Here is a 19,972-nt window from a genome sequence, read left to right on the forward strand (position 1 = left end):
CCTCAGCCTCCTAAAGTGTTGGGATTACAGGTGTGAACCGCCACGCCCGGCCATAACCATCATTTTAAATGACCACATAACATTTCATTCAGTGTGTCTCAAAACTTATTTAGCTAGTCTACTATCAAGACATAAAAGATGTCTCCTTTTTTTATTATTACAAATAATGCTGTTTTAATTATACTGTTTAATCTATTAAAAATACTTAAGTTCAGAAATTATCTCAATAACCCTATTAGCTAACCATAATTATGATTAGTATTTGCAGCTTTTGAATACTTACCAGACTAATATGTTTATTATATGAAGTATACATGTGGGATGCCATCATCTCTACTGTGGCAAGTTTCTGTGGTTGAAGCAAGGAATTTAACCTGTCCACAATACTGATATCCAGCTCACAACACACTGGATTTAATTTAATTTGCAATTCTGCCTTCTGAGGAACTGAACTAAGTCTTGCTTGATTACCCTTTAAAAAAAAAAAAGAAAAGGCATTAATACAATCACTAAAAACTACTATATAATTGGGTTAAAACCTTATAATTGTGACAAAATATATATCAGATTAAAATTTACAGGTGGCAATTATAGAAAAAGATCTCTTACCTGGGGCCCTCTATTCTCAGAATGCTTATAATGAAGCTGAAGACACACAGGGGAATGGGAACCAGTTTCTTCTTTGGAATGGAACGTTAAAAGCTTAAAAGTAAAGATGAAGATAAATTAAATGTATTAATCACAAGAATTTACAGAGGTGCCCATACAATAATGAGAAAGGCTTTCTGAAGTCAGAAATCTGGTTTTAAGTTTCATTTTTGTCACTTACTAGCAATGTGAACCTTAGACAAGTTAGTTAACTCATGTGATATCTCATCTGTAAAATGTAGGCGAGGATTCAAATAAATTCATTTCCAAGAAAGTGTTTTTGAAATAAAACACTATAAAGGGTCAAAGTAACAGCAATGAACATAACTTTGACAGTTTTCTAAAGTTTCTTTAGGTCACACTTTTACATTAGGAAAAATATCAGAAAAATGGTGAATGAACACAAGACATTTAACTTGTCTTAAACAGTGCTTAGCACACAGCAGGCATTCGATAATTATTTGTTCAGTAATCAAATTCTTCTGAAATGAAGAGTGCTTTGAACATGAGTGAAATGAAGTCATTTCTCTCATAACCCACCTGTCACTCCTAAACAAGTCAACTCTAATTTAAAATTCTAACAGATCCTTATAACGATGTTGAGTGACATTCTTAAAAATATTTCTATAGAACACAAATGCAAAAAGAAAATGACAATATTCCTCCTATGACTTTCTATACATTTTTAAAGAAAATCATTGCCTCATACAATCATTAAAAAGCAAGGTAGATTTAAAAAATAATCTTAAAGAAAAAGTATTCAATATTTACCTCTGTATAGTGAGGAGGAACAGAATGAAAATCAGTTGGAAATAGGCACTCCAAAAATTCCATTTGCCCAATGGACATATCAGTACTAAAATATCGGGAAGCTGATCTTTGTCTTTGTTCATAGGATACTTTAATGCCAGTACCTATAAATCTATTATAAAAAATGCACCATTTAAGATTATTAGTGTTAAAATGTAACAATTATCCACCTAGTCTGACAAGTTCAAGTTATCAATAATTAATACTCCTAAGGAAATTAACCAGAAAGATTGCTTCAAATTTCCCTTTCCTTAAGATAAAAAATCAGTTTTGTTGATGGGAAATTTTCCAGGATCTGTTTATTTCCCAACACTGCCCTTCCTCTTCCACATTTAAAAATTTACATTGCAAAGGCAAAATCTTTCAGATCTGTAAAATATATGAAATAGTCTCTTAAAATTATCTAAAAACATTATGCAATATTTCAAAAACTTTAGTCGGTGAAGCCCAAATGAGGTCTACCTATATTTTCTGCCGCTTTTGTTCTATTTTCCTACTGGCAGATGTTTGAAACTTTGTCAAAAATGGGAAGGAAAAAAAAAAAAAAAAAAAGTCCAGGCACAGTGGCTCATGCCTGTAATCCCAGCACTTGAGGAGGACAAGGTGGGCGGATCACCTGAGGTCAGGACTTCAAGACCAGACTGGCCAGTATGGTGAAACCCCGTCTCTCTTAAAAATACAAGAAAAAAAAAGGGGGGTGGAAGAAAACAAAATGTTTTTACAGTTTGATTATAAATACTATAATCCTAACCTGTAGAGTTTTTCTTGTATTAGGTGTAAAACTACTTTTCATATCAATTTTCATACTTTAAAAAAGTTAGAAAGATTAAATAAAAGCCCAAAGTATTTTCTAAAAATACTAATATATGATATGTTTAAACCACCGTATAAGATGTCATTCAACAATTTATAGATCACTTTCACATTAAAATTGTAAAACAGAGTTTGCATGTTAACAATACTAAAGGCTGGGCGTGGTGGCTCACACCTGTAATCCCAGCACTTTGGGAGACCGAGGCAGGTGGATCACTGGAGGGCAGGAGTTCGAGACCAGCCTGGCCAACATGGTGAAACCCCATCTCTACTAAAGATACAAAAACTAGCTGGGCATGGTGGCACATGGCTGTAATCCCAGCTACTCAGGAGGCTGAGGCTGCAGAATAGCTTGAACCTGAGAGGCAGAGGTTGCAGTGAGCCAAGATTGCGCCACTGCACTCCAGCCTGGACGATGGAGTGAGACTCTGTCTCAAAACAAAAAACAAAACAAAACAAAAAAACCAACTATATTACAAATTCAATTATCTCCTCATCTGTTAAGACTCAACCCATGAAAGGATCACTCACTGGCTATTTGGATAGCTTTGATTTTTCTTAAGCAGAAGTTGAAACGTAGCATCCAAGTTTCAGGATCAGCCTTGGTAATGTTTCCCACCCCATGGCCAGTGGCATATGGATCAGTTCCAATAGTATTATTTTATTTTTCATCACCACTGTCATCTCTGCTAATGCCAGTGACAATAAGAACCGTTTTCACGACTGCAATGGTGTCAATAGGGATGAAGGCAAAATGTGGTTAAAGAAACTTGACAACAGCTGGGCAGGGAACTAAAGAGATCACTTCGAAAACTCCTATTATCTAGATCTGTTATTCTGCATGCCAAATAACCTGAATGAAAGATTCTAAACACCTTTGCAGCACTGCAAGAAAACTTCACTCATTCCATTCATTTACAAATAAAATGTGAATTAGAAAAACAAATGCCGACAGGCAGATACAAAAGTCCACATGTGGTTCTTTTTCAAGGATCATTAGCATATGTGGAAGTTTAAAGGATCATTAATACATATGTGAGAGTTTACCTAAGGTGATCATGTGAGCAAGCTTCTGCAAACACTGCTCGGAAAGACTTAAAATCTTCTGTTGAAAATCTTGCTGGATCAATCTTTTCTATACAAGTAAAGAAAGCTACTGCCATAGGTGTCAATGGATTAAGGTTCTGTGACGTTTCAGGTGGAGATAAAGGATCAATGTGAAGCACAGAGATTGAAAAAGTTCCCACAGCTAGTCTAAAAATAAGTTCAGGCCTTGATTCATCCACTGAAACAGATCTAGATGGGAGAGCTAAAATACAAGTATTAAAATTATATACATAAAATTTGACACATAAAACTATTAAAATTATAAAACATTTATTCATTTATTAGCTTTAAAAAATAGATGATCATACAACAGTTTGAATGATATTAAACAATTAATTTAAGTAAAATCAACTGCTATCTTGCTGCATCTTATATCCAAGATTTTTGTACTAAAGTACAAGAGTACGTGACAACAGTAAATGTACAAACCAAGCTTTTATATTAATAAAAACATACTGGAAAACTCAAGATTAACCAAAAACTGCTCACCAAATTTTCCTTTAAGCCTTGGGTCTATATCAATTAAATTTTGCAGAAAAGAAACCTGAGGTTCTCTTTCAAGGAAAATGTAAGTAGTGAAACAAAAATCACATGATTGACTGAGGGTCCTGAACTGCAATAATAATATGAAACTTAAGGTGTACTTTTAACTAAAAATATTTAAGTATTTAAATACACAAAGAATACAATAAATGAGCAACTATTCTAAAACACTTCACAGTGAATTGTTTAACAATGGTTCATTTTGCTTTCTGAACTTTGTAAACGGCCAAGACCAGAAAAAAAAAAAAAGAAAGAAAAGCACCAGTAGAATGGCATTTTAAAAATTCCAGCGGAAACTAACAACAAATGTCTTATTTTTACTTACTTGTCTTCTGTAAAGGTGTTGGGTGAACTAGGTTGGATGGAAATGTTGACCCTCTTACTTGCTGTTCTTTATGATGATCAAGGAACTCTCCCCAAGTGGGCTGAAGCTATAAAAGATTTTTTTTAAGCACATGAATGAAGTGTAGAATTTTAGAAGCAACTTTTCAGTCTAGAAGAAAAATTAAGTAATACTTTACCACAGTAGCACTTAATGGAGATCCTGCTGGGGTATTTGTATATGTACTAGTTAATGATAACTCAAGGTCCATGTTTGGGGGGTCCCCAAGGGGTGGAAGAGAAGAGAGACTATGAGACATGTCCATATCAGCCATGGAGAAGAATACTTCTTCTTCTAGAGAGAATTAAACTATGTCACTTGTATTATAATCCCACCAATTCAAGTCTTTTAAGTAAGTTAATATACGTTAATACAATCCTCTTCCTTCAGATTATATGAGATACAGCGATGCCCCAAATTTTATGTTACTTACAGTGGTGTAATTTATGAGTCCAAAATATTAATGGCATAGTAAAAACTCAATATAAATTAATAAAAAATGAAGCTACCCTACTGATGAACATGTTTTCTTTGTTTTAAATATATAAATGTAGTATTACCTGGTATATTTTTAATGTGATATGCCAGTTTAGGAATTAAAATCAGATATTAAAATAGTATAAATATATTGCAACCTCTAGTTTCATCTGGATACAGTTATTTCTTTTATTCAGAGCCAAAAACATTATTTGGAATTCCATTTACATTTCAGTTCCTTCTTTCGGAATTGTTTTACTCTCATGCAAATGAAGTTTATTATGGCCAAAATTTTTTGAGTAGGGTTTGATTTCTTATTTTGTCCAACATTCCATACTTAAATTGATCCATATTATTTATGTTATTAGCACTTATACATTGTGAAACACCTATAAATGTAAAGTAAGCTGGGTAGAGATCATTATTTACATATAACTGATGGAAAGATCAATAAAGGAAAGTTTCCTTATTAAACTTTAGTAGTTCAGTAGTTTCTTAATCTAGAAATCATTACATGAGCACATAATAATTTGACAAAATATATAGCTACCTAATTTAACTTTCACATAAATTTACATTTTTGTAAATTGGTTTTCCTTAGACTAAATCATTTAGAAAACAAAACTACACAATCAAAATCAAAAAAATATACTATAGCACCTATGTGCTGGTGCATTACTGTAATGTTGTGATTAGATTAATCGTAAATTAAAAGTTGTGGATTTCTTACAATGTGGATCTTTTTGTTCTTTCATTCCTAAACTTCTGTTCACAGCAGCCAAAATTAAGTGTAATTTTATCTATGATTATAATATATGACTCTGGTGTCAACAGTTTGAGTTGCTTACCACGGCTAGAAGGTGTACGAGCTGTTTCTGTCTCATAAAAGCTTTGCTCTGAAGATACACCCACAGAGAGGGAATCTTTTCTCAAATAATATCGGTTTAATTCCATCTGAATTCGATACTCGTCTTCCTGCTGCATGGGTCGATTTTTCCTATCTTTATTAGCTAACCCTATTTTGCTAGAATTTTCTATAAGCATACAAAAGGAAACCAAAACAGTAATTAAATTTGGAGTTAATTAAGCATTTCTTTCCCAAAACCCATTTATGGAACAACAATGGCAACTTAACACCACAGCGCAAAACCACTGCTATTTAATGAGTCAGAGCTCTAAGCAACAGCTTTAAGCAACTAGCCAGGAATCCCAAAATCTTATCGCTGATAGATAGAAGCCATTGAAAATATTTTAAAATGTGTACCACTTACTGTGTTCAAGAATTATACTTTCTCGATTGTATGAAGTACTATCCCCAACCAAAGAAGTCAGAACAATTTTAGAAAAGTTAAGAATGTGACACACATAATCTGAAGTGAATATGTCCCACGGTAACACATTCAAAACACCCAATCAAATTTTACTACTTAACATTCTTATTTGCTTCTTTCAATTCAGATATTCAAAAATAATAGACTTTCCTACATGTACATACATTACATATCTTAAAGTTTTTTAAAATTTAAAAAAGTAACAAGTATATATAATAACAGAATTATACTTGCCTGGTCCAGCAATAGCTGCCAACATATCCAAAAGCAAGTGCACCTGTCTTGGTGACAGGAGTAGATGAATAGAGTCTATCTGTCCATCAACATCCAACTTAAGGGAAAAAAAAAAAAACTATTCATGAGGAGTATTCTTTATAACCTTATCACCATAAACGTCAGTATATTTTAATTAACTGAGATGAATACTGAGTCTTTAGTCTTGGAGTCCTTCATCAGAGACTCTCTCTACTAATTCACACCATCTAAATGAAAAGACTTAAAGGCCACCAAACTGTTGTTCTAAAAGGAAAAACCCTCCGAGAAATTCCATGCTGACGAGTCCAATGTTATACTTTTTGTCTCTTCAAGTCTTCTGAGTACTTAAAAGTATTTGAGGAGGACTTAAGACATAGTCTCCAAGGATGAATATTAAGGTAGCAATAGCACAGTATTCATTGACTTTCAAAAGACTGAAATCATAATCCTTAAAGTCTGATTCACATCAAGAACAAATAAAGTTGGCTTTCTTAAGTACACTACCACTCATACTCTAGCAGAGCATGTAAGGACCTTCTCCTCCAACACTGTGCCTTCCCAGTACCTACTGTGGTCCACAAAGCCCGCTCTGCATGCAAGGGGACGCCACTACAGAAATGTGGACAGAAGATGGTGCTTAGGTGGACTTCCTTTCTCTTTTCCAACTCTTTGCCCACTTTTCCATCTAGAAATAAAAGCTCCATCCCACTCTCTTGATGATTCCTGAATACTCTGACAAAAGCAATTACTTTATTCTCTACATTACATTCTAAAAAGCAGAATATCCTTGCCTCACTTTTCATTCGCCTCCTCTTAACACTGACTCCTATTATTTTTATGTCATTTTGCAACTGAAAAATAATAGAATTAACAAAACATTTATATCTAGAAAATGACTTCTTCCCAGGAGAAAAAGGGATTCCTTCTGATTCTAAAACAAAACAAAAAAAAACAAATAAACTACATAATGATTGAGAAATTTCGATGACCTAAGAAATCCAGTAAAATAAATCATTATTATCACTTTTATTTTTAGCATTGGGGTACCATGCTAAGTGCTTTTATATATATTTCCTCTAATTCTTATTACTGTTCCTGTTTTATAGGTGAAGAAACGAGTTCACAAAGATTCAGTGAATTGCACAAGGCCCATGTAGCAGATCCAGAGCTGGATTTTCACCTAGGCTGACCTGGAGGAAAAGCCCTCACTCCTTCCATGGCACGGCTCCCCTGTTCTGCCCACAGACAACTTATACGGGGCACCTTCCTGACTACTGACATCCCAAGCCATGAGCCAACCTAAGGCTGAGAGGAGAGAGAAAATGTGTTTCTAACTACATGCCAAATTTAAAAATTGTTTTATAATTTCACAATTGTACTGAAAGCACAATCTCTGACTTTCATTAGAATGGACAATCAAGAGTTTCATTTCTAATTAATTGAAATTAAAATTTTCATAGAAATATTTCATTATTTGTACATTCTAAGTTTGGCATAAAAAGAACAAAGTACTTACTACTTTCTTTTGAAAATATAAAAGAACATAACTAAAAAACAAATTTCAACTCAATGTAACATGGTAACTGAAACAAAACATCTCTAAATTCAATACAGGCAGTCTCCAATTTTCAATAAAATGCATTCCTAAAAACATAGGCTAAAACTGAATACATGAAACACAGACTTACACACTACTCAAGGGAATACTATTCAGAGAACTTAAAAAAAAAAACATGAAATCTTTCATAACATTTTGAATCCACAGTTGAAAGAGTTAAGGCTAATGTACATCAGAAAGAGATTAAAGATCTGACATTTTCAGCACCCCTAATTAATGCCATCTTTATCTACACTATATTTTATGAGATCTATGTTTCTCAATACTAAAATCCAGAACTTGTCTTTTTCCATTTAGCATCATTTGCATTAAATAAAAACAAATTATACTCAAATACTCAAGTCATTACACAAAAATTACTCTATAGTCAAGGGTAGTACTTCTAAATATTAAATATTGGCTGGCACACAATGCCACTACGCAGTTTTTCCACATGTTCATTTGTCACTAATATACAGAACTCTAAAAGTAACATAATGTTTTATTATAAAAGACATTTGTACAAATCAACACATCATGTACAAACGTTTGGGTTTACATAAATATAAAAGCATACAAATGTTGAGGACTACATATAATTAACCAAAACAGAACTATAAAAGTTATTGCTTTGCTTCCTCCTTACAGACATGGCAAATGCATTCCCCAGAGACATAAGCATATTATTAGTATAGTTTCCCAAAGATGTTACCACAGCAGAGGATTCCCTGTAGAGTTTACATAATCCTTTGACTATCTGTTCTGCTAACAATCCCAACATGTTACTTGTAAAGGGCCTTTTGACATTGTGAAAGGATTTTGCACCATCTGAAGAAGGACAGAGCAGTAAACAGAAGGGGCCTGAGTAATCAGTAATAGGAGTGTCTTCATTCTACTTTCCTCCTCCTCCAACTCTAGTCAGAGGTTCCAATCCAAGGAGGGATTTCCGGAGATTCTTCAATCCTCTGAAAAATCATTTTATGTATATTGACATGTACTTAGTGGCTCCTTCTTCCGTGTCCCCACAGCAATTTCCATACCCCTTACTGTATCTTTTACCAAGGCAAAGATTGTATCCAATTCATCTTTGCAACTGTCCGAAAAACTGGGACAGGTAAGTGGCTGGCATATGGTAGTCACTTGAACATCTACAACTAGAGAGATCAGTAAATAAACAAATGAATAAATCCGGGTATCTTCTTAATTAAAACTACGTTTTATAGAGATTATGTAGAAAATTTGTTTTCAAGGTATGAAAATAATGCTTGACAAATACATTTTTAACTAAGTAAATGCAAGTTTCCTGGTTCTCCATAAGACTGATCAATATGATTCCCTAAGAGGCAAATATAGTTGTATTTATACAGTGTCTTTATACAGTGTCAAAGCTATGAGAAGGAGAACCCTCATATGCTTTTGGTGGGAATGTAAATTAGTACAACCACTACAGAGAACAGTATGAAGGTTCCTCAGAAAACTAAAAAATATGTTTTTGTATGCTTTGTCAAAGATCAGTTAGTTGTATGCATTTGGTTTTATTTCTGGGTTCTCTATTCTGTTCCATTGGACTAAGTGCCTATTTTTATACCAGTACCATACTGTTTTGCTAACTACAGCCTTGCAGTATAATTTAAAGTCCAGTAATGTGATAACCCCAGATCTGTTCTTTTTGTTTAGTATTGTTTTGGCTGTGGTGGGCTCTTCTCTGGTTCCATATGAATTTTACAGTTGTTTTTTCTAGTTCTGTGAAAACTGACGGTATTTTGATGGGAATTGCATTGAATATGTGGATTGTTGTGGGCAGTATGGTCATTTTCACAAAATGCATTATTTCCATCCATGAGTATGGGATGTGTTTCCATTCGTTTGTGTCATCTATTCTTTCAGCAGTGTTTTGCAGTTTTCCACTTGTAGAGAGATTCAGCTCCTTGGTTAAGTATATGCCTAGGTATTTTATTTTATTTTATTTTATTTTATTTTATTTTATTTTATTTTATTTGCAGCTATTGTAAAAGGGATTGAGCTCTTGATTTGATTCTTAGCTTGGTCACTGTTGGTGTATAGCACTGCTACTGATTCGTGTACGCTGATTTTGTAACCTGGGAGTTTACTGAATTCATTGATCAGATCTAGGAGCCTTTTGGATGATTCTTCAGGGCTGTCTAGGTATATGATCATAGCATCAGTGAACAGCTATAGTTAGACTTCCTCTTTTCCAATTTGGATGTCCTTTATTTCTTTCTCTTGCCTGATTGCCCTGGCTAGGACTTCCAGTACTATGTTGAATAGAAGTGGTGAAAGTAGGCATCCTTGTCTTGTTCCAGTTCTCAGGGGGAATGCTTTCAACTTTTCCCCATTCAGTATGATGTTGGTTGTAAGTTTGTTATATACGTCTTTTATTACACTTTGAGGTAAGTCCCTTCTGTGCCTATTTTGTTGAGAGTTTTTATCATAAAGGGATGCTGAATTTCATCAAATGCAAAACCATAAATTGGTTAAAACACCCCCTATTCAATAAATGATGCTGGGAAAACTGGCAAGCCACATGTGGAAGAAAGAACCTGGATCCTCATCTCTCACCCTATACAAGAATCAACTCAAGATGGACCAAAGATGTAAATATAAGACTTGAAACCATAAAAATTCTATAAGAAAACATTGGAAAAACTCTTCTGGACATTGGCTTAGGCAAAGAATTCATGACTAAGACCTCAGCGAATGCAACAAAAACAAAAATAAATGGGACCTGATTAAATTAAAAAGCTTCTGCTCAGCAAAAGAAATAATCAGCAGAGTAAACGGACAACCCACAGAGTAGGAGAAAATATTTGTAAACTATGCATCCAGCAAAGGACTAATATCCAGAATCTACAAGGAGTTCAAACAAATCGGCAAGAAAAAAATAATCCCATCAGAAAGTGAGCAAGGGACATGATTATATATTTCTCAAAGAAGATATTTAAACAGCCAACAACCATGAAAAAGTGTTCAACATCACTAATCATCAGGAAAATGCAAATTAAAAACACAATGAGATACCACCTTACTCCTGCAAGAATGGCCATAATTAAAAAGTCAAAAAACAATAGATGTTGGGATGGACGTCGTAAAAAAGGAACACTTTTACACTGCTGGTAGGAATGTAAACTTGTACAACTATTATGGAAAGCAGTATGGAAATTCCTTAAAAAACTAAAAGTAGATCTACCATTCGACCCAGCAATTCCACAGTGTGTGTGTGTGTGTGTGTGTGTGTATACATATATACACACACATATATACACATATATATACAAACATATATATATACACATATATATGTATGTGGTGTATATACATACATGTGGTATATATATGTATGTGGTGCATGTATACATATATATGGTGTATATTTATGTGGTATACATACACACCACATACACATATACACCACATATATATACACCATATACAAATATATGTATATATATTTACACACAGTGAAATACTACTCAGCCATAAAAAGGAACAAAATAATGTCTTTTGCAGCAACTTGGATGGAACTGGAGGCCATTATTCTAAGTTAAGGAACTTAGGAATGGAAAACCAAATACCATATGTTCTCACTTATAAGTGGGAGCTAAGCTATGAGAATGCAAAACATACAGAGGTATATAATGGACTGTAGGGACTCAGGAGGAGGGGAGGTTAGGAAGGAGGTGAAGGATAAAAGACAACATATTGAGTATACCGTACACTGCTCAGGTGACAAGTACACTAAAATCTCAGAATTTACCACTAAAGAACTCATCTATGTAACCAAAAACCACCTGTATCCCAAAAAGTACTGAAATTTTTGAAAAAAGAAAACAAAGGGACAACAACAAAAACTAAAAATAGAACTTCCATATGATTCAACAATTCCACATAAGGTATATACCCACAAGAAAGGAAAGCAATATACCAAAGAGATAGCTGCACTGCCATGTTTACAGCACACTATTCACATAGTGAATATATATGATATATATGAATATATGCTATATGTGATATATATGATATATATGAATATATGCTATATGTGATATATGATATATATGAATATATGCTATATAGAATATATGAAATATATGAATACATATATATGATATATATTCACACACACGTATATATATTCACACACACATCTGTGTGTGTGTGTGTGTGTATTTATATATATATATGGACTCATCCTATATATGGACCCATATATGGACCAAAATATGGACTCATCCTACATATCCATCAACAGATGAATGGATAAAGAAAATGTGGTATATATGCACAATGGAATATTATTCAACCATAAAAAATAATGAAGTCCTGTCATTTGTAACAACATGAATGGAACTAGAAGCCATTATGTTAAGTGACATAAGCCAAGCACAAAAAGATAACGCATGTTCTCACTCATAGGCAGGAGCTAAAAAAGGGGATCTCATGAAGATTCCCCTACTCACGAAGAGTAGACTGATGGTTACCAGAGGCTGGGAACAGTGGGGAAATGAAGGGAAAAAGAATATAAATATACTGATTATCACTTAACTTACACTTAAAAATAGTAAAGGCTCCTGGTGAGGTGGCTCATGCCTATAATCCCAACACTTTGGGAGGCTGAGCAAGAAGGACTGCTTCAGCCCAGGAGTTCGAGACCAGCCTGGGCAACATAGTGAGACCCTGTCTCTACAAAAAACATAATACAAAAATTAGCCAGGCATGGTGGCATATGCCTGTAGCCCCAGCTACTTGCGAGGCTGAGGTGGGAGGGTTGCTTGAGGCCAGGAATTCGAGGCTGCAGTGAGCCAAGATCTTGTCACTGCACCCCTGCACCCCAGCCTGGGCAACAGAGGGAGACCCCATCTCGGAAAAAAAAAAAAAAAAAAAAAAAGAATGAAAGATGATATAATATATAGGTTTATTTTATGTCAAAAAATTTTAAAGCTATGAGACAATGGAAAAAGTCTATCTCTTTTCACAAATATTATACAACTATATAAAAATGGTCATTCTGTTCAAAATAGATGGGTAGATATTTTTACACACATATAATTATAAAAACATCTTCTACAGATTTCTTGCTTGCCAAATCTCTTTTCCTTTAAACTTAATTTTATGAAAATAGAAAGAATTTTTTAAATAAATTCCTAGTTATCTGAACTAATGAAACCATGTTTAATACCAAAAAGAGAGGTTTGTCAGTTTCGAATTGTCGGAATAGGGGAGAGTGAGTGTAGAAGGCAACTCTTTATAAAACATGAGCTGCAACAGTAGGGCAAAGGCAGTCCTCACATAAATTTTGTGACCTAGGATAGAAGCATCAACTGAGAGTAAAAATGCTAACTCGGTGACAGCAGTACACTAGTTACAGGATAATCTGCAGTAATCAATCAGTGAATCACTGCATAGAATAAAGAATACTTGTACTTTTATTTTGGTTTTACTATAGAAAGTGAAACAAACACTGACCTTAGCTCCAGGAAGCACTTCATTCTGTTTCAACGTGAGACTCAACTCCAACCTACCAATTAACCCTCCAATCTGCACTGGGTCAGAAGGTGCTATCTCTGGTAAATTTCTAGTTAGCTGTGGGTGTGGCTCATAAACAATTTTGGGGTTCCAGCTAGGTGAGAGCTTTGGCTCAGTTTCCTACAATAAAGTGACAAAAATAATTATTTAAAATACTTTCATATAAATAAAATGAAATGTAAAATATAAATGTCAACTTAAGAAGAATAAAATATTTGACATGTAAAACTGTATGATGTTACAATGGACAAACCAGTATCGTATAGCTAAAATGAAACACAGTCCACTAAAATGTTAGCACAGTCCACTGGTAATAAAAGCAAGTCATGAAAAAGGACTTCACGAAAAAAAGCACAGTATCTGTTCAAGTTACAGCAGTAAGAAAACCTAATGGGCACTGTATAATTAAGAAAATCTGATTTGTAAAATAACAAAAAAGGCAAATTATACAGTGACTGACTTATAAAAGGACTCTCCTCTTGGAAGGGATTTAACAGAGTTCCTTAATTATAAAACTTTTTAAAGAGATGATTTGTAGAATAAAATTTCATCAATACAGTCACTATGTAAGGTAAATTTGCACACTGCTTAATTTCCTCTGTTTTGATTGTAAAAAAAAAAAAAATAGACGTTAATATAGGCTAAACATCTCTAAACCAAAAACCCAAAATCCAAAATGCTCCAAAATCCAAAACTTTTTTGAGTGCCAACATGACACTCCCACAAGGTCAGGAAAATACACCTGACCTCACGTGATGGGCTGCAGTCAAATATTTGTTTCATGCACAAAATTATTGAAAATATTGTATAAAATTACCTTCAGGCTATGTGTATAAGGCATATATGAAACATAAATGGGCCAGACGTGGTGGCTCACGCCTGTAATCTCAGCACTTTGGGAGGCCGAGGCAGGTGGATCGCCTGAGGTCAGGAGTTCGAGACCAGCCTGGCCAACACTGCGAAACCCCATCTCTACTAAAAATACAAAAATTAGCCGGGCATGGTAGCATGTGCCTGTAATCCCAGCTACTCAGGAGGCTGAGGCAGGAGAATCCCTTGAACCTGCGAGGCAGAGGTTGCAGTGAGTCGAGATTGCGCCACTGCACACCAGCCTGGGCGACAAGAGACTCTCTCCAAAAAAAAAAAAAACAAACAAACATAAATGAGTTTTATGAGTTTTGTATTTAGACTTGGGTCTCATCCCCAAGATACCTCATTATGTCTATAAAAATATTCAAAAATCTGAAACACAGTCCCAGCATTTTGAATAAGAGATACTCAACTTCTACACCATTTTCCCCCAAGATACAGTACCCAACATTTCTCTTTCAAACTAATACACAGCACACTGGTAGGAATATAAATATTAGTATTTTCAAATCTCTGAAATATATATTACCATTACTGAATATTTGCATTAAATCTCAAGACAGAGATTCATTAAGACATATTATACATCCTAGCAAAATTTAATAGCCCCCATTTAAACCTTTTAAAAAATCTATGATTATGGTTTTAGGGTTTTTGTTTTTTCTTACCACTGGTGCAGTTGAACACACTGGGGAAGATTTGGCTGATGCAGAAAACTCATCCCAGAAGAGAGACACTCCAGAGAGCTGAAGTAACTTGTGAGCAAAAGCAGTGGGTTGATGCACATTAATTCCTGAGGATTCGTCAGCAGTTTCATCACAGTACACAGTTCTGAAATTTTTTTAAAAAGCATTTACAAAAAGCTCCTAGGGGTGCAGCGCACCAGCATGGCACATGTATACATATGTAACTAACCTGCACATTGTGCACATGTACCCTAAAACTTAAAGTATAATAATAATAATAAATAAATAAAATCTCCTAGGAAAACCTATTTACAATAAGAAACGCACATAGCTTTTTTAAGTTAAGGGGTTTTTTCAAGTGTTAGCACTTCTTAGAATATGCCTATAATATGGTCAGTCTCACCATGCTTTACTACCGTAAATATTTTCATGAAGAGGTCTTAACTCCAAAAAGGTAACTTTATGAGGCTTAAATTGAGAGAAAAAAATTAATAACTCCCTTAAGTTAGTTTTAAGGAAAACAATTCCTGTACTCCCCCACAAGACATCTCTTGGTAACAGTGTGACAGCATTTGGCTCCAAGTCACAAATGACGTTTCTTGAATTCCTATATGTGACTAATTTTCAGTTTAAACAAAACACATAAGGTGGTTCTAAATGCATGAAATTTTAGATTTTTTAAAATCTACTATTTAAGGCAATGGACCCTTATTCCAAAGATCTGCTAACAATAACGGTTTTACTAATAGGTGTTTTGTGAAAGACAGAAATCTTAACACAGCTGCTTAAAATTCAGTAGAGACCCCCAGTAGATCCATGTACGAAGTGTCTCTGGTGCTCATGCAGTGTACACGCTTCATCCTGCTCATTTCTGTTGGCAGTTCATACAGCATTAACACACGGGTGACCAGTTACTGCCTCAAATCAATGCTTAGGTGTATGTATGTAAATTAACCTTGCTTTACAGCTATGTATAAGAGCTTCAAGTGGGCATATGCAAAAAACTAAAAGCAACGTACTTATATTTTTTTAAGTAAATATTGCACATATTAACCTTAAAATAATCCGTAGAGGAGCCTCAAAACAGTGGCCTTAGCCTTTCTCACTAAAGCAGCACTTAGATTAAGCACAGCAAAACAAAAATGTCTTTCACGTTAATGAAATATGCCTAAATATTGCATTGTTAATATGAAAAAACTGAAACTTTCCCACAGGAAAGCCTTAAATTCAGTGGCACTCAAATGCTTATTATTCTGATCTGATATTAACTAAAACAGAATAACTTGCTTTAAATTCAACATGGTATTATATATAATTATACCCCAACTGGCACTTTCAAGTTTTCAATAATGGAATTAGAATAATAAAATTAGCAAATAACTTGAAGAGCCGCACTTTACTCTGAAATTATGCAATATTTTCATATCATTAGCTCTCATCTCCAAAACCTCCCTGAAAATGTAATATCAGAGTTACAATAGGGTCATTTATTTTCAGACATAAGAATTCTTACCTTTCTATTCGAATTTCAAGTGCAGTTCCAGTTTTGGAATTTTCTGGCACATGTTCAATTCTCAAAACAGTATCTATAAAAGTGACTTTTACTCTTCTTAGTACTAAAGTAAACAAGTAATTGTCAACGTAAGAGACCACATATATGCTAAATAAAAACCTCCAAAGAAATAAATAAGTACTAGTTTGATAAGAACTTTTGTTTACAAAATAAAGAAGCTGAATTTCTTTCCATTAAAATCCTTAAATCCTGAGTTTTGTAATAAATATTTTGCCTTACTGAGCACTTAACCATGTTACATCTCAACAGATGCTTGGGACAACGACTAACACTATCTGTTGTATTCTAATCCATTCACTATGCAAGCATAATAAATGGAGAAACTAAGGTACAAAAAAAAAAACATGCAATTAAATGGAATATTTAAAATACCTCAATTCTAAAGTTCTGAAGTGGGAACAGTAATTCTTTTAAAAATCCATTCCAATGGATTTGCCTTATACAAAGCTTATTACATGAAGGTACAAAACTACTAAATCAAATCTAAATTTTTGAAAATTCTCAGTAACACCAAACCTGTTTCAATGGTTTCAGCAAACTTTTCAAGTCCTTCAAAAGGCTGGGATCCTTCTCCTTGTTCATCTGTTAGTTTCTGGCTAAGACATTCTTTTGCCAATTGCATACTGCTGGTCATAAAACTTGACCAATACATAGGCTCAGAACCAGTTGCTGTGGAAAATATAAATTAATCCTAAATAATTTCTTAAGAGTTACAACAATGCCAGTTCTTAAAATAATACATTTCATAGATAAATTCTTAATCTTTTAAGAGATTTTTAACATCATGGTGTTACCCAGGTAAACAATATTCTAGAAAGTACTCTTGAGATTTAAAATCACCTTATAATAACCAAGAAGGAAAAAAAGATCACAGAAAAAAGTCCAGAGAATGTGCTCTCACAACATGTTATATTTTACCAAATATCAATTCATGTATTCATTCAACAAATACTTAATGGATATCCTACAGATGCATGGAACTGTTCTAAGTATTATAAGCAGGGGTTGACATACTTTTTCTGTAAAGGGTCAGACAGTAAATATTTTATATTTTGTGGGCCATATGGTCTGTATCACAACTTCTCAACTCTCATATTATAGCACAAAACACCCATTAAAGTAAATAAACAAATAAGCATGGCTGTGTTCCAATAAAACTTTATTAACAAAAACAGACGACAGGACCAATTTGGCCTGCAGGTTATAGTTTACTAACCCTGCTGTTGAAAGTCGAAAAAATAATAGTAAATTCTGCCCTCAGAGAACCTACTATACAGTTAAAGAAATAAGATACGATTAGTAGACAACTATTGAATGTCAACAGAAAACATTATGAAAGCTAAAAGAAGAGATTAATTCTTCTTTAGTTAATTATTTCCTTCTAGCTGAGAAAATTAACAGAAAATGTGGCAGAAGTAGTAGATGATACAGGCTTTGGAAATTAGTATATATGGAGATAAAATAAAAGAGCATCCTTGGAGGAGGAAACATATGAGATGTGAAAAATCATTTCCAGATCTTCCCTCATGAGAAAATTCTCCCCACACCTCCCTACATTATTCAAAGCAAAGTGACAGAGATTGCAAGAATTACTGCCTTCCAAAATGGAATTTAAAAGTCTTTCTAATGGAATGCTTTAAAGAGAAAAATATTTGAAAGTTTGCCTTCCCAAAGAAAAATATTATATCCACTCATCATGGTTAAAAGATAGAATATTCTTGTAAATTAAATGCCAGATTACTAAAGATGATTTCCATGCATGCATAATCGGTTTTCAAAATACAGAGTTTCACTTTAATTCTACTAAATATAATTTAAACTTTCATGTTTTGGGCAGTACTTGGGATTATAATTCTGTCATTGCATACCAACATACCTGTCACCTAGATTGTCAATTCCATCTAATTCTATCATTTTTTTCTATATTTATAAGTAGCTATTCTGCTATAAAGAAGAGCATTCCTTCTCCCTGTCCACCTTACATACTGATTTATCTGTATCAGTATGGTCCTAGAGATTTTTTATTTCATGTGTTATAAACCATTATTGTCATCATTCTTTGTAATACTCAAATTTTCCCAAATTTGGCCAAGGGAAGCCCCCTGACACCCAATCCTGTGTCCCTTTAACATTTCTCCAACGATCTTTGAGCATTCTTCTTTGCTTTCTGGCACAATACTTTTTGAATCTTTAAAACCCAAGTCTCATTTTAGATAACTGATAACAAATAATTAAATAAGCCAAATAATCTCTATACTAAAGTTTCTGTGAATAATCGGGGAAAGAAACAACTCTAAATGTGTAAACATGCACATTCTACAAAGAGCCAAGTCGTAATGTATTATCAACTGAAAATTTCACAACTACAAAGCAAAAATACTAAATTTAAGGTAATCAGGTTACTTTCCCAGTCTCTGAAGAATAAAAACACATAAAACAGAAACATGCAACACACCAACCTGGGCGAGGTCTAGGCCGGAAGACCATTTCTAATCCTCTCACTTCCAGTGCACAATTATCCTGCAGTAAAGAGCCCCATGGAACTGACAGGGAAATTGACTGAATGAATCCTTCAGTGACTTCTAAGGGTGCATCTGCTGACTCCAAGATCTCATTGAGACACTAAGGAGAAAAAACAGGTTCATTTTGAATCACAAGAACAAGAACACAAAGTTGTGAACTTATTCAAAGGTGTCAAATATGCCCACACATGTGTTAGGCACTAGGTATAAAGAAAGCAGAGACTTCCACAAGTACAGGCAATCAAAGCAAAAGTGGACAAATGCTTCCGCACAGCAAAGGACACAATTAACAAAGTGAAGGGATAACCCGCAGAATGGCAGAAAATATTTGCAAACTATCTATCTGACCCAGGATTACTAATCAGAACATATAAGGAGCTCAAACAACTCTACAGGAAAAAAATCTAATAATCCTACTAAGAAATGGGCAAATGATTTGAATAGACATTCCTCAAAAAAAGACATAAAATGGCAAACAGGCATGTGAAAAGGTGCTCAACATCACTGACCATCGGATGTTGAGTTTTCATTTGAAAACTCAATGAAAACTACAATGAGATATCATCTCACTACAGTTAAAATGGCTTCTATCCAGAAGACAGGCAATTAACAAATGCTGGAGAGGATGTGGAGCAAAGGCAACCCTCATACACTGTTGGTGGAATTGTAAATTATTACACCCACTATGGAGAACAATTTGGAGGTTCCTCAAAAAAACTAAACATAGAACTACTATATGATTCGGCAATCCCACTGTTAGGTATAGCCCCCAAAAAAGGAAATCAGTTTATGGAAGAGATATCCACGCTCCCAT

General features: G+C 34.1%; 1 protein-coding gene across 5 annotated transcripts in view; it reads right to left on the reverse strand.

The window, feature by feature from the left end:
- ATG2B (autophagy related 2B) overlaps window positions 1-19,972 on the reverse strand; it is an 82,062-nt gene that overhangs the window by 46,643 nt on the left and 15,447 nt on the right. For 2 of the 5 annotated variants that reach the window (XR_010151028.1, XM_510152.8), the window contains exons 2-14: window positions 19,096-19,258; window positions 17,153-17,305; window positions 16,577-16,679; window positions 15,046-15,208; window positions 13,448-13,627; window positions 6,346-6,442; window positions 5,629-5,814; window positions 4,443-4,597; window positions 4,247-4,352; window positions 3,319-3,580; window positions 1,420-1,570; window positions 610-702; window positions 284-472 (exon numbers count right to left, since the gene is read on the reverse strand). Coding sequence is in view for 4 of the 5 variants with exons in the window: in XM_510152.8 (XP_510152.6) it covers window positions 284-472; window positions 610-702; window positions 1,420-1,570; window positions 3,319-3,580; window positions 4,247-4,352; window positions 4,443-4,597; window positions 5,629-5,814; window positions 6,346-6,442; window positions 13,448-13,627; window positions 15,046-15,208; window positions 16,577-16,679; window positions 17,153-17,305; window positions 19,096-19,258 (2,001 nt within the window). In the remaining variant the exon portion in view is untranslated. The remainder of the gene's footprint in view (window positions 1-283; window positions 473-609; window positions 703-1,419; window positions 1,571-3,318; window positions 3,581-4,246; window positions 4,353-4,442; window positions 4,598-5,628; window positions 5,815-6,345; window positions 6,443-13,447; window positions 13,628-15,045; window positions 15,209-16,576; window positions 16,680-17,152; window positions 17,306-19,095; window positions 19,259-19,972) is intronic. The other 3 variants (XM_009428416.5, XM_063793117.1, XM_063793116.1) reach the window with 3 other exon arrangements.

This window comes from Pan troglodytes, chromosome 15, assembly GCF_028858775.2.
Source record: "Pan troglodytes isolate AG18354 chromosome 15, NHGRI_mPanTro3-v2.0_pri, whole genome shotgun sequence".
In the NCBI taxonomy this organism is placed as follows: Eukaryota; Metazoa; Chordata; class Mammalia; order Primates; family Hominidae; genus Pan; species Pan troglodytes.